Genomic DNA, 14,789 nt, shown 5'->3' on the forward strand with positions numbered 1-14,789 from the left:
GTGCCTGCCCTTGAAGCTCTGACCAGTGACCAGGGTCTGTACTCATACTGCGGCTGGGCATCTTCAACCCAGTGCTCCCAGCTAAGATGGCGAATCTGCTCCCACTAATTAGGCGACCCTGCGTTCCCAGGAAGGCAAATGCGTGCAGAGATGACGACAGAACATCAAGTCCGCGCCTTTAGAATTCTGCCCAAGGATAAGTTTTATCTTCACGATAACCTCTGTGCATTTCATCATCTAAGATGTCTCAAACATTTAAAAGACTGAAAAATTAGCCTGGTAATCTTAATTTGAAAGGTTTAAGAGAATTTGATCAAGTTTGTAAAGAGTGTATAAGTGTTTATGAAACCTTGATCATTTATAAGTTTAGTATATTTGATTTAAAGTAATTGCTTAAGTGCTTAGAAAGATTTTACTGCTTAGATTTATAAGTCTGCCTTGTTAGGTATTGAAATGTTTGAAAGATTTAGATATATTAAATTTGTAAATTAATGGCATTCATAGATAATATTGATTATTTACAATTTTTTAAATTTATAAACTAATTGAATATAAATAAAAACTAGTAAAAACATTGCTATTTTTAGACCAAATTAACAGATCTGTAAATAAAATGTAATCTGTAAATTGACCCTAAAGACTTAAGAAAAACAACTTTAATAATTTTAATAATAATTTACACCTAAGACCTGTTAGGGGCTCTTCCAACAGTTAGAGCTCCTCCTGGGCATTCAGCACTGACATTGTCCCTCTCAGATTCTCGACGAGCCGGGTTCCACGCCATTTTAGGGTTCTTCATGAGGACGGCTTTCTTCTTCCGGCACCCGGAGTTCTAACCCAGTTCCTGTACTCAGTGCAGCAGCACCTTGTGCCCAGTGCAGAACCGCCATGCTGATCTGCCGAGTGGCATGGCGGTTCTGGAAGGCGATGTGGAGCCAGGCCAGGCAGACAGCTGGTGGAGCGCTCCAGGGTCAGTTAGCGGGAGCGTCTGGCTCGTACGGGAGTGGAGCCATGTCCCGGAGCCCTGAGGTGGGCGGGTCCCCATCTAGTGCCCTTCCCACCACACCACTCCGTCTCCCTACTTTGCAGGCACGCCCCCTCGCCTTCCAGAGAAGCCTGCACTTTTGCATGAGGGCTCTTGGTCGCTTGAGAAGTTACGAAGAATTTCCTGGGTATCCATCATCCCAGGCTCAGTGCCCGTTCAGCACAGATTCAGTCTGAGGATTCGTACTTCACGCAGTCCCAGCTCCCCGTTATCACACGGCTCGTTTACAGCACGTTTGGTAACCTACACTTCACCACTTCGGCAAAAACTCAATACTCAGACTAAAAAGCATACTTCTAGTAGGATACAATTTACCTTCTGATTAGAGTTCAAATAACTGCAACCTTTATTTATGACAGGCAGCATAATTGGCTCCAATCAGACATTCCTTAGTTCAAATTCCAGCCCCACCATGGAGTAGTGGTATGTCCTTGGGCCATTTTGATAACTTTTCAAAGCCTTAGTTACCTCATTGATGAAACAGGGACATTCACAGCACATGCCTCATAAAGGAGTAAATGAGATTTATGCTGAGATATAGTAAATGCTCAATAAATGTTAGATAATAACATTTAAAATGAGAAAAAGGAGCTTTTTGTTCCTTTGCCTCTTTGGGCATATAAAAACTCGCTGAGAAATGAATAAATGGAATGAATAAATGATGAATAAACAAATAAATGAGGTTTTTGCTCAAAGAAGGGCAAACTGTTTCTGCTTGTGTTATGTCAGAGTCTGCTTGGTCTGCTACTCTGTCCCATTGATGTAGGCTCTCTCAGGGTAGAATGCTGTCCTGTTTATCTCCGCACCCCCACAGTGCCTAACCAAATGCCTGTACGCAACTGGGTCTGCCAGATACATGGATGGAAGGATGGATGGATGAATGGGTGGGTGGGTGTATGGATGGGAGAAAGGAGGGAGGGAAGGAAGGAAGGAAGGAAGACATTTACCATTGCTACAGGTGTCCTTCTAGGAATTTCTTTGAGTAGCCAGCAGAGGGTGCGCATGCCCTCAAAAAGAAAGCAAGAAGCAGCCTTCCCTGGACCACAGAGAGCGACAGAGCCTCTCGCAGAGCAGCTCTACCAGTAGCACCTTCATGACTCCACTTAGGTGCAAACACCAACACCCTAGCCAACCTCTCGCTCATAACTTGATTTTTAAAAAATATTTTAAAAATCTTATTTAGCAAGCATCACAGGCACACAGAGACTCAATGCAAGCTCTAAGACAACGAAGTAAAGTAGGAAAGTTCACTGAAGTTCGGATCAAGGACTTTGAGGGGGAAAACCCTGGTTTTGCTGTCGTGCACATCCATGTCTGATTTATCGACAATAAAGTGGAATTTTACGGCTTAAGAAGATGACTTCTAAAAAGGGCTCGGGGTCAATTTTATATAAAGCATGAGAAAAATCGTTCCTTAATTCAAGTGGAAAAAGTTATCAGAGGAAAAAAACAGTTCTAATTTTCAAGAACAAACCAATCCTCCCCTCACATGTGGTTTTTCCTTATTCTTATCTGCTTATTTTTACAAATACTTCTTATTACAGAATATTTTAGAAATACACAAAACATTGTCTAATGAAACCCCATATAGCATTATAAGGCTTCAATAATTATCAACCTTTTGCCATTCTAATTAATCTACTCCCCCTCCTTTTTGGAAGAGTGGAGTAATTTTTACTTGCTTATTCTTTATGCTTGAATCATGTAGTTTTTAAAACAAATATCACATTTTGGAACATATTTCTTTAAATCTTTAAAATTGCAAAAGTACAGGGAGGCAGACGGCTTGAGGAAATGTTCTCTGGTTTGACTATCTGTGGATTTCCATGTTCTTTGGAAAATTCCACTGCAAAGATAAGGTCACAGCAATGACAACAGGGAAGGAGCACGCTGGACGGTCTGAGGGCTGTTTCCCAGACAGCCTCCCAGCACTCGGGTGCTCTCGGGCACGCGTGCTTGGGGGGGGGGGGGGGCCGTCACCAAATGCACCGGTCACGAGGAGGAGAAATCAGGATGCTTCATAATACGGAGTGGAGGAGAGAACCTCGCCTGGCCCGTTACTTGAGAATTCAGCCTTAACGTTGAAAAGGCAGGAAATAGAGAAGTCCGGGCACTGAGGAAGAGGCTCCTACGCCTACCTTGCGTTCAGCAGTTTCTGGCTCAATTTCCCCCTTCCTGTTAGTATAAAAATTCCATTCAAGTAATTGGAGTCAGGCAAGTTCTACCAGTCGCGCCCTGCATCAGTGGGGACATTTTCCAGCTGGGAATGAATAAGTAAAAAGCGGCTTCGACACCGCGATGACTCCGTTTCTTTTCATGTAAACGCTGCGGCAGCCTCCTACCTGGTCCATTTCGGGGCGTCGCGCCGCCTGGGCCTGGACGCGCGCACGCAGGCCTGGGGCAGCGGGCGGCAGTGTGTCCTCGCTGGGCCCCGGCCTCTCTAAGTCAGGAGCCAGCCAGCCCTGGCCCGAGAGGGCCGTGCAGGGCCACTGAGCGTCTGGCAAGCCCCCAGGAGCGCCTCCGGGGAGCCCAGGGAGGCAGGAGGGGCGACCGCAGCACCTCCCGTGGCATGAGCGCTCCGCACCATCATGCGTTCATCTCAGCGCACGGAGCACGGCGCCCGCAAGGGGCCTGCCCCTCGGCCGTGTCACTGCGCTTCAGGAGCTGGGGGTCCAGTGGAGGGTCCGTGAGGACAGGGAGGGGGAAGGCGCAGGGACAGCGTGCCAGCCATTTTCCCCAGGGGGCTCTTCTGCTTCCTTCTGTCTCTCTTAAGGGGGTGCAAAGGCTTAGAGCTCTCAGGGCAGACTGCGAGGGCAGCCAGAATGACATTTACAATTAAAGGCTGGGTCAAAAGAATGCACTTTGGAAGAAAAATAGTCCTAGACTCATGATGCAAGTGGTAAAAACTTGGTAAAAATAACTTATTCTGGAAAGAGATCAAATATATAAACTTTTTCCTACCAAAAGAATCTCTCAAAAGGATTCAAAGAAGTGACATCTGGGGGTCATAGTTCAAAGCTGCTCCTGTCAGAGCCTGCCAGGCACCCCAACTGGCATGAAGGGTGCTGACCTCTAGGCCCCAGCTCCCTCTGCTGTCGCCCTGGGGGCAGGGTGCAGAGAGCATCGTTTCCAGCGTCTCCCTCCACTCCTGTTTTGGGTGAGAGGACACACAGAGCAGAGCTGCTTCCACTCTCCTTTGTCAGCAGCCTGGGCTGGGGGCTGCGAGAGCAACGTTACAGAGGTGCGGGGGGCTTATCACTTCAAAGGATGGAGGCCAGCAGCAGGCAGGGGGTAGAGCACTAAACATCTTCACAAATGAAGATGCGGATGATGCAGCAACACTATGTGCCTAACAGAGTGAGGGGTGAGTGGAGAGGATGTGCTGGGCATTTCACGTTTGGCCTGGAGTTGGGGTGAAGGAGGCGGGATTCGTCTTGTTCTTGGTCTGTGGAGGTTTCGACAGGCTTAGCAAGCAGGGCCCATTCAGGCAGTGCAGGGGGACTCTGGAGGGGGTCCTGCCTGCCCCGAAGGGTGGATAAGGGCACCTCACAGAGCGGCGGGCAGGACAGCACCACGGGCCCATGGGCCCAGGGAGGGGCCTCACCTGGACGTTGGAGTCCTGGACCAGGCACAGCTGCTCCTGGATCTTGTGGAGCTCCTCCTGCTGCCACCGGATGTTGGCCTGCAGGATCCGCGTGCGCTGCTCCAGCTGGTCTTTGATGGTCTGGAACATGCTGAACTGTGCCGAGAACTTCAAGGTGGAGACAAAAAACATAACCAGATGAAAGAGTTATTTCAGCCTCGCAGACAAATGTTGCTGCTGTTCTGAGCGGCCCTGCCCGCTTTCATTTCCCGTCCCTTATCCACCTTTGTCAGCATCCCTAATGAGTGACCCACCGCTGGGGAGCTCGGCGGTGAGCAGGGGCTGTGGATGAGGGCTGGGCGTCCCAGGGTCCCCATGTGAGCTCTCCTCAGGCCCATGGGAGTCTGCAGGTCTAATGTACTGCACTGTAGTCTGGGAGGCCACAGAATGGAGACATCAGTTTGTAAGCAGTACTTACAAACTGAGATTCCAAATTCGGACAGAGGACAAGTGGTTTTGGAGATGAATGTCAAAAGCAAGGTGTCAGAGAGCCCCTCCCCCTTTTTTCTCATCTAGGGCATGAGCGTTGGCATGTGACAGCTCCACAGGCATTTTTGGGTCCTGTCTGTCTCCTAAATCCAGACCTGGCAAGCAAGGCCCTTCTGTAACGGCTCACAAAAGCTTGAATTTGATGGCATGTTGCACAGGAGCCCTGCTCTCCCAACCTGTGGTCTGGGGCATGGAGGCCTCACCACCCTCCCTCACTTCCCCTGGCTCACTTGTCCCTACGGGCTTCTTGGAAATCCATTCAAAAAAACAACTAAGGAGAAGAACGATATAATCACCTAACATTTCCCATGACGGTAACCCTGGCAGAGCGTGACCTTGTAGGAGGGACACTGATGATAATTGTTTTGTGCAAGAGCGCCCTGTCCCCCCTTCCTTCTACCTCTTAATTCCTTCCTAGGCAGAATTGAGGAAGATCTTGCAGGTGACCTCTGCCCCGTGTCACCTGTCTACCTCGACACAAGGTCCTTTCCTTGCAGGAACTCGTGGAGAGTGGGGGATCATGAGACGGGAGTGGGGCTGGCCTGCCCTGGGCTCTATGGGGCTCCTGAGGACTCCCATTTCTTGAGGAAAGTGAGTCTGCTGCCCTGGGGCTTCTCTTCCTTCCTCCCCCCTCCTTCCCTTCCTTTTCTTTTTTATGATGACTTAAGCTTCATTCCTTCGCTCTCTACCCCAACAGTCTCCTTAGTCGTTTCTTGCGCACTGCCTTTTGCAAACTACTCCAGAGTCCGTCTCCCTTCTCTGCCCTTTAACCCCCCATAGATGGAAAAGCAAGGGGGCCACGAGAGTTTAGAATACAGGTGGGATATACCAGAGGGCAGAATAACTGACAGCAGTTCTGGGAGCAGCAAAACAATAATGGGAAGAACAAGTAAGACTAATAATGGAAGGTGCTGCCCAGAGAAATCTCAATCAGAATGTAACTTGTCAAAGCACTCAGCTGGGATTCTGACAGGGAATTCGATTGAGAAAGAAAAACAAGCATATCAGGTATTAAATTTAAAAAACAAAACATAAAAGCTTCGGTGGCGGGTTCTGCAAAGTCAGGAAACCTTCAGGACTCTGCCTCCTGCATCCAGGAGACGACACCGGGTTGTCTGGTGGCTCCAAGGTGAACAGGGAAGGGCCGGCTGGCGGGTGGCCAGCAAGGCTCTTCCCAAGCGTTAGTTACTTCTATTACCATTCTCATTTTCTCCAGGCATTGCAGGACACACAGCATTAGTCTGCTGTTATATTGTTGATTGTGACCTTTAGGATAAAGAGATCTCCTCTAACTTAAGAGAATTTTAGAAACACAGTATGAAGGAAAACCACCAGTTACCCAGAGAAGCATTTCCCAGATTCTGGGTTTTCTTTTCTCCCCCTTTCCCTGATGAGGTGCTACACTGATCAGATCAGCGAGGGGAAAGAGAGACCCTTGTAGGGCCTCATTGTGTCACATGGGGCAGGTAAGAAAGGTCAGCATTATGCAAGAGAGTCTTACAGACTACAGTTATAATTAAGTATAATATGCCTCAGACATTAAGAACTGTTGTTATTAATTAAAATGAGGTTCAATAAATGAAAAATTAGAATTCCCAAAGGGGCTTAATCACATCATTATGTATTATAGAACTTAGAAATTCTTTACTATGCAAGACCCAGAAGTTAAAGGAATTCTCATTTCCTGTGTCTTTGGTTTGAAAAATTTACTAATTTCATACAAATGTGCCTTGAAAATTTGAAGAGAAAAAAAGTTATTCCTTTTTTTTTTTGGCTAATGAGGATGAATATAGACTATTTTAATTAGTTGACCCCAGATGAGTGGAGTCATCCTCACTCAAGCCTGACCCCATTAAGAAGCACGTGCTCACATTGTGTCTTTCCTACTCCAGGAGAACATTCGAGACCACTGCTAATGGGACATATGTTCTGAGAGAGTTTTCATCAGTGGTGACAGATTTGCACCAAGACAGAAGAAGTCCACATTTTGGGAAGAGTGGGGCCAGTGGCACATGTTGGTGAACTGCTGCCTGGGACCTCCTTATGGCCAGAGAGTGGGGCAAAGCAAATATCGCATAAAGGAATGGAGGTCAGAGCTCTGGCCTCAGCAGAGTGTGTGCCAGTCAGCTCAACTGCCCTACGCAACGGCAGACTGAATGGCCGAGGTTTCATTCAGCGTCTTGCCAGGTCTCAAGCATGTCAGACATTTCCAGAACTCACCACCTGGGTCAGCTCACACCTGGGTCCCTCTTCCCTGCCGACCCTCCACCTCTCCATCTGGCAACCTCCTATTCATCCTTCCAGGCCCAGCTCAGGTGTCACCTCCTCCAGGAAGCCATGTTGGACTTCCCTAAACAGAGTATTTCTCACTGGTTCTATAAAAACATTTGGCCTGACATGGGGGTTTCTCTGTTTACATACCCGTCTCCCCTTGAGCTCTGAGCTATGAGCAAGAGCTATGTTACCAGCATCTTTGCATCCCTCATACTTGCTCTCGGATTGACCCAAATAGAAACTCACTGTTGTTGAAACAAGGAAGGAATTAATCAGCAAAGCTCTGATCATTTTTTTTAAATGTGATACTTACAGTACCGGTCTCGCAGCTTTTAGATCCTTGCAGTCTTCCTATGACATCTGGCCTAATTCAGACCCTTTCTAAAATATCATGGTCAACTTGGAGCCATAAAAAATGAGAGGGACACGGAAAAGTGGCAGAGAGATGAACAAAGCTTGTGAAAAGCATTGAGGAACAAGACACTGGAGAAAAGAACTGGGAGAATGTGTCTGGAGAAGACGAGACTGGAAGGAGAGGGCAGGTGTAGGGGTGAGTGCCGAGCTCGACATGCCCCACCCGCATGCTGGGAGAGCCACCCCCACTCTGGGGCCTGGTTTGGTACCTAAGTGCCTGGTACACATCGGCTCCAACGTACCCGCACACTCACGAGGACACTATGCGTTCTGTCTTGGGGAAATGCCTCTGCCAGGCTTCGCTTTCCCCGAGTCCCAGACTCACCTGTGCCATGGGGGCAGGGGGGGTCTGCAAAATGGTCTGAGGCAGGAGCTGCTGTGCGAGGTCACAGGACGATGCGGCAGGCAGGGGAGTCTGGGGAAGAGAGAGGGGCTTTGTTAATACACACAGCTTCTGGGCTGTTACAGAGGGACAGGGGCGCTGTCTCTCAGTCGGCAGGGTTCTCTGGCTTAAAGGAGGCCCTTCTGCACCAGAGTGAAGAGCTGACTTCTAGACGGTATATGTTCCCCCGGATAAGGTGGGGTAGCAGGCTGCGCTGCTGCCCTTGCAGGCATAGAGTCAGAGCTGACACATGGCTGGTGCAGGGTGTCCTTGAGCAAGGTCCTAAGCATCACTCAGGGGCCGTGATGCCTCCCTGCCACAGTGGCAAAGCTGCTGCCACTTGCTGGAGCTTGGCAGCTCTGCTCCACTCCTCTTCCCTTGCCTCCTGCTCTAGACTCCGTTCTTGGTGGATTTGGTGATAAATTCTCAGCAGTGTCATCAGGCACTATGAATGGAGCTGCACCAATGACCAGTGTTGGCTCTGCATGTGGTCCTTACGCTTTCTGCTCAACCCTTACACAGATGGACAGACACGCCATGCAAGTCTCTATCCATCAACTCATCTAGGCAGTGAACACGAGTGCCATTACGCCAGACTCTGCCTGGAATCTGTGAGATCCCTGGGAAGTCAGCTGAGTCACTGACCTTGTTTCCTGATCCCTTGGGTGGGCAGTGGGTCGGGGGGAGACAATGTGTAGAGACAAGAAATGAAACCCTCAGCTTCATGGGCTTTTTAGAGTTTTTTTTTTTTTTTTTTTAGATTGGCACCTGGGCTAACAACTGTTGCCAATATTTTTTTTTTTCTGCTTTATCTCCCCAACCTCCCCCCCGCCCCGTACACAGTTGTATATCTTAGTTGCAGGGCCTTCTAGCTGTGGGATGTGGGATGCTGCCTCAACGTGGCCTGACGAGCGGTGCCATGTCCGCGCCGAGGATCCGAACCCTGGGCCGCTGCAGCAGAGCGCGTGAACTTAACGACTCGGCCATGGAGCCGGCCCCTAGAGTTTTTCAAAGAAAACTAAGAGGATTCTTCTGAAGTTATTCCAAACTCGGCCCCCAGTCCCTAGGGACTATAAAAAGCAGCCAAAATGGGAAGTGTGACCCAGGACAACGTTGGGAGGAAATGACAACAGGAGACCTTGCTTTTAGTGAGAAATCCTGGGCACAAGGCTGAACCAGAGACTGGTTTTGATCCTCCCAATTGTGTTCCCCTGCACGGCTGGGAGGAAACAGAACTGCAAGTTATACTGACAGCCAAGCATTGGGAGAACGGCGGTCATAGCTTCCAAGGCTGTCTGAAGGCGGCCGGAGAGAAAGAAAGCAGTCTTTGTCATGTTCTATTTGAAAATAAAATGTCACCAAATTTTTCAAGCACAGTATGCATAACTTTCACGGTGACAGCAAGCAGGAAGGTGGCACATTCACTCTCATCTCCAAAATGTCAGCGAGGGGTCACATGAGGTATCTGGCGACCATCTGATGTGGCCCCTAAAGTTCTCAGACACTTCTCCCATCCACAGGTGGAGGTCTATGTCCTCTCTGTGGGAGAGCTTGTGACTGCTTTGTCCGAGAGGTATGGCAGAGGTGATGTTGTGGGACTTCCAAGGCTAGCTCATAGAAAGCCACGCAGCTTCTGCCTGGCTCTCATGGAAGGCTCCCTCTCCAGACGTTTCCTCTCAGAACCCAGTCGCCTTGCCAGGAGAAGCCTGAGGCATGGAGAGGCCCATGCAAGTCACTGGTGGATGGTCTCAGTGGGGCCCAGCCTTCAGCAGGCCCAGCCTGGGTGCTGGCTATGTGAGCGCAGACACACCTGGCACATGGATCTCTCAGCTCTGGCTGGAGAGGCCCCTGAAACCAGGCAGCAGAGAGGAGTTGTCCCCACTGTGCCCTTTCTGAATTCCTGTCCCAGAATCTGTGAACATGAAGAATGATTGTTGCTTTTTGCTGCTAAGTTTGGTGTGGTCTGTTACAAGGCAACAGAGAACGGAGTACCGTACATCAGTGATTCTGCACAAAGCTGGCCTCTTTCTAGGAGGCCACTCGTCCTTGACATTCTGGAGAGGTCTGGCACCTATCAGGGAAACCAAGCTTCTCAGATATTTTCACTGGAGTGAAATAGGATCCCAAACGTAAGGATCCTAGTCATGCACCCCAAGAGGCTCTGGGGCAGTGATCCCAGGTTTGAAGTTTTGAGCTTTACCTTTAAAACTCATTTGGATTTTGCATTCTATGGATATACATCCATGTTAATTTTGGAATAAAAAAGTTTCAAATTAGTTGCCAATTAAATCACATAGCCTCTCACCCGTGCCTTGCTGCCCCACAAGCTTAATCTAAGTAAAATTGGTCCTCCGGGGAGACGCAGCATCGTGTCCTATGGCCTTGCAGGCCCCTGCCACGCTGTAGCATACCCTGATTTGGGAGTTTGGGGTCACACACGTACCGGCATCGTGGCTGCCTGGCTGAGCCCTGGCACGGGGAGCTCTTGGGGCAGGGTGGCCGATCTTGGCAAAGCCGTGGAGCTGGCCTCTGCCATCAGCTTGCTGGGAGTGGCTGTAAGAAAATGACAAGTCACATTTCTGACTCACACACACTCAAGGGCTTTCTGATCAAAAGAGGGGAACGATGACCACGGTGTCTGTGAAACAAGGGCTTGGTTGGAATCTCTGATAATGGAAGTCCAGCATGAATGGAAGTGGTTTCAAGAGCCACAAAAATTCTGCCAGCCTCCAACTTTGCTGGGGAACAGGCAGACGACAGCAAACCATCCCCAAGCTTCATGTCCACCACTTGGTTCAACCACCTGCCTGATCACACGCTTTACCAGAGTTACCAAAACCTGGCCAAGTTATCTGGTCTGCGTGTCACGTGCTTAATGTCTGCTTCATGTGGCAGTGGAGGAACCAGAGCGTGGAGAGGTGGAAGGCAGGAGGCCGGTGGGAAAGGAAGCGAAGAGTGTCAACAGGATGGCAACTTCTGCTTCGTAGGTACCAATGGCTGATTCTACTCAACCCTGGGCCTTTGTGGGACTCTATATCCCCCACCACCCTGGTCCTATGAGGTGCCCACCCATCTCCCCATCCATGGAATCACACTCACAGGTGGGTTCTGACATGGCCGTGTGCGAGGATTTGTGGGAACTTCTTGAGGACGCTGACGGCGAGTGACTGGCGTTAAGGCCGGAGGTGCCCACGTCAAGTGCATTAAAGTGCTGCTGAGGCTCCAGGCTCGAGCCTTTGTCCTGAAACACACATACAAGGTCCACATTTCAGCATCGAGGTGATGGGAATGAATCACACGACTTTAGTTCGCCTCTAAATATGTAGAAAAATGTGGAGGGTATTGAGAGAAATGCTGTAATCAAACAATCCAGGGGGACTATTTATGCATATGTGTAATCGAGACATCTTCGAGGCTTGTAGCTTATATGCAGTATTTGTTACACTTTCTCACCTTGTATTTTGATTTTTTAGATTTTCATAACTGACTTTGCATTTTATTTTTTCCTTAAAATTGTCACCTCACTGCCCAGAATCTTGACTTTCCCAGAAGAGGGGAAGAGGCCAGTTCTAGAAATAAGATTGCTGGTGGTACTGGATTGTTAACATGCCAATGAAACAAATGCCTGTGGACCCTTCTGGGCACTTCCCACGCTGTCTCCCCACCGCTCTGCCTCTACAGCCTCAGGGCCCCGGGGTGAGAACAGGCAAAGGGCCAATGGTCTCCTAACTGGTCCTGGCTCCCAGGATGCCTCTGCCTCAGGTAAGTGTGATGAGACAGCAACAAACAACTGTGACTTTCCGACCTCGAGGAGCTATCTTTCCATCCTGCGTGGCTCAGGTGTCATAACTGTAGGAAGCGCATTAAAAATGATCATTTTTAAGCTAAAGAAGAAACATAACGATTACTGTTGCTCCCACCTAGTCTTAGGAGGATGGTGAAATTCCTGGCATCCACTGGGCTGCTTGGACAGGCTGTTTTATGTCCCATGGTCTGGTCTTAAACCCCTGGGTGTGAGTCTATGTGGCTCTTCTGTCTTTTTGAGTCACACTCCAGTGAGGGTGGACACTGTGTATGTGCCCAAGTAGGGCTGAAATGATTGATATGTGACCTACAGGCCTTTGTGCAAACAGAATCACGAGATGTGCCTGCATTTGCTGTGCTAAATGTCACTTTTGGGACTCTGCTACTTAGTCACAATCTCCCCAAGATCGTACCCCTTAGAGTGGAATCCCCAGCCCACGGCCACTTGCAAATTGTGTGCTCCTGGTCAGCAGAGAAATAAGTACAGGAAGTGAGAGTAAGCACTGAGAAGCTTTTACAGCCATCAACATAGCCACACATCACATCCAAGTGTGGGAATCTGCCTTTTACAAAAGCATCAGTCAGCAACAGATTTGAAATTAAAAAACTAAATGGTCTATTACAATGATAGTTTGAAAAGCGTTGTCCTGGAGCTCTTACTTTAAAAAGGGCTTCTCAACCTGGCAGCCTGAGATTGTATCTGTGTGTTTATACATATGTGCATGTTTACGAGAAGTTCCACTGGGATCCAGGATTCCCAAAGGATCAAAAGCCTCAATAATGACCTTCTGACTGGACGATACACACAAAACGTGTGTTTTTCAGCCATGATGTACGGCGTGTCTAACACCTGCTTATTAACAGCTTAACTCCGTCTCGGACATGATGCACGGTGCGTTGTGTGACAGTGCTGGCTAATAAACACCTCCATAAACAATGACCAGTGTGACGTATCAGTACGCTGGTGATGACACACCTGTCACCACACCAGCAGGGGAAGCTCGGCAAAGACACTGACTGCTCTCTCATCTTTAAAGGTGATTTCTTCTTCCTCCCAACTCAGTCCTCGATGGACCAGAGATGCTTTTGTTGGACCATTGCTGCTGTGTCAGCCTCTGGCCAAAGACTCTGGATTCTAGGACACTGGGCAGCCTGGAACTTGAATTGTCTTTCATCAGTTCTAGGAGGCACTTTCCTGCCCTCATTTTGGGCAGGAAATTGGGATGTGTCCTTCAACTGGTGAAAAGAACTCCTTATTTCACAGATTGCCTGGCAGCATTTTCTCTTTCTTAGTGGGGGATAAAATAATGGTGGGTTAGCTTTGATGAAATACAACACTGCCTCCCTGTCTTGCTTTCTCTCCCAACAGGCGCGTCTGCTTGAAGAATGACCTTTGAGGAACAGGGCTCTGGTCTACTTGCACATTTCCCTCTCGGTGTCTGACACACCAGGAGCAGAGGCAGGGGAAGCCTGGCCAGAGGGGCCCCGAGAGCTCAGGCTGGGGAGGGAAGGGGTGCGGGCTTTGTGAAGCGGAAGATCTCTCAGCAGGGGAGCTCCCTCACTCGCAGCCAGCTCCAACATGGCTGTTCACTAAGACTCCAGAGACAGAAATGGAAAGTGCACCGTGGAGGGTGTGTGACACGGAGGGCGTGCGAGGGGCAGTCTACTCGGGAGATGCCCGCGTCCTGGAGGCAGAACACCAGCACGTAGGCTGAGGGAAGACAGGGGCCCCGGAATTACTCCACGCCTCAGTGGGATGATGGAATACCCCGAGCCTTTTATCTGTGGGGGAGATACAAAGCGGACCTATTGAGGTCAAAAAGTCGCCAACCATGCTTTGAGTCCAAAGGTGGTTTCTGCGAGTTCTCACCCTCCGGGCCCTTGTATGTTAGCTACGTTCTCTGTGTCCTCTGGGCCTCCTCCGAAAGATGGACAAGGACGCTAACAGTGCCCGCCTCACAGAATGTCCCGAGAATGTGCAAATACCTGAGAACCACATGGAATAGTCCTGGGAACAGAGCAGGAGCTCGATAAATACGATCTGCTGTTTTTATTATAACATCTCATGGAAGGTTCTGCATAGCCACTTCGCCTGTATCCATCTGGCGGGATCAGCATACCTTTAGCACTGCAGGGTGGGCGGCCTCGGATGGCGGGTCTTCCAAAGCCAGCTCCTGCCTCCTTTCCACCCGGACATCCGCGTAACTGATCAGGAAATCAAGAGACCACAGCTGGAGGCGGGACATTCCAGATGACAGCAGCAAAGAGGGCTCATATGACACATCGGTACCCCTCCCAGGATAGTCACCACGGAGTCCTGCTACTTGTTTGGGGAAGTGGTTTCATTCTGTGCCTGAATTCCACTGGAGTGACTTCTGATGTGACATTCAGAATATTTTCCTTTCCAGGATGTTTTTATTCCCTTCTACTTTACTTACCTTTTTTCCCTCCGAAACCTCCAAAAACAATTGTCTTTAGAAACGTTTTCATCTACAGGAAAAGCCTCAGCCTTCAAATAATTAGAAGCCTTTCTTACAAGCGACTCAGTCTGGACTGTGCGTATGGGAAGGGACACATAACTTTTTTAGTAATTACAAACTTCAGAGAGTTTTCTCTCAGACAGACCTAGACCCAGACCCAGACCTCTGATCAGTCTATGGAACCGCTTTTTAAATAGCGTGGGTAATCAACTCAATGTGGTGGTGGCTGAAGTGACCCAGGTATGGCTTTGCCTCGAG

General features: G+C 49.2%; 1 protein-coding gene across 6 annotated transcripts in view; it reads right to left on the reverse strand.

Annotated features, from left to right (window-relative positions):
- Nucleotides 1–14,789, reverse strand: part of NPAS2 (neuronal PAS domain protein 2) — a 158,806-nt gene that overhangs the window by 8,932 nt on the left and 135,085 nt on the right. For all 6 annotated transcript variants that reach the window (XM_046661244.1, XM_046661247.1, XM_046661243.1 and 3 more), the window contains 5 exons: nt 14,172–14,256; nt 11,347–11,488; nt 10,691–10,800; nt 8,191–8,280; nt 4,650–4,796 (listed from right to left, as the gene is read on the reverse strand). In XM_046661244.1, the coding sequence (XP_046517200.1) occupies nt 4,650–4,796; nt 8,191–8,280; nt 10,691–10,800; nt 11,347–11,488; nt 14,172–14,256 (574 nt within the window). The remainder of the gene's footprint in view (nt 1–4,649; nt 4,797–8,190; nt 8,281–10,690; nt 10,801–11,346; nt 11,489–14,171; nt 14,257–14,789) is intronic.

The sequence above is a fragment of the Equus quagga genome, chromosome 5, assembly GCF_021613505.1.
Source record: "Equus quagga isolate Etosha38 chromosome 5, UCLA_HA_Equagga_1.0, whole genome shotgun sequence".
NCBI lineage: Eukaryota > Metazoa > Chordata > Mammalia > Perissodactyla > Equidae > Equus > Equus quagga.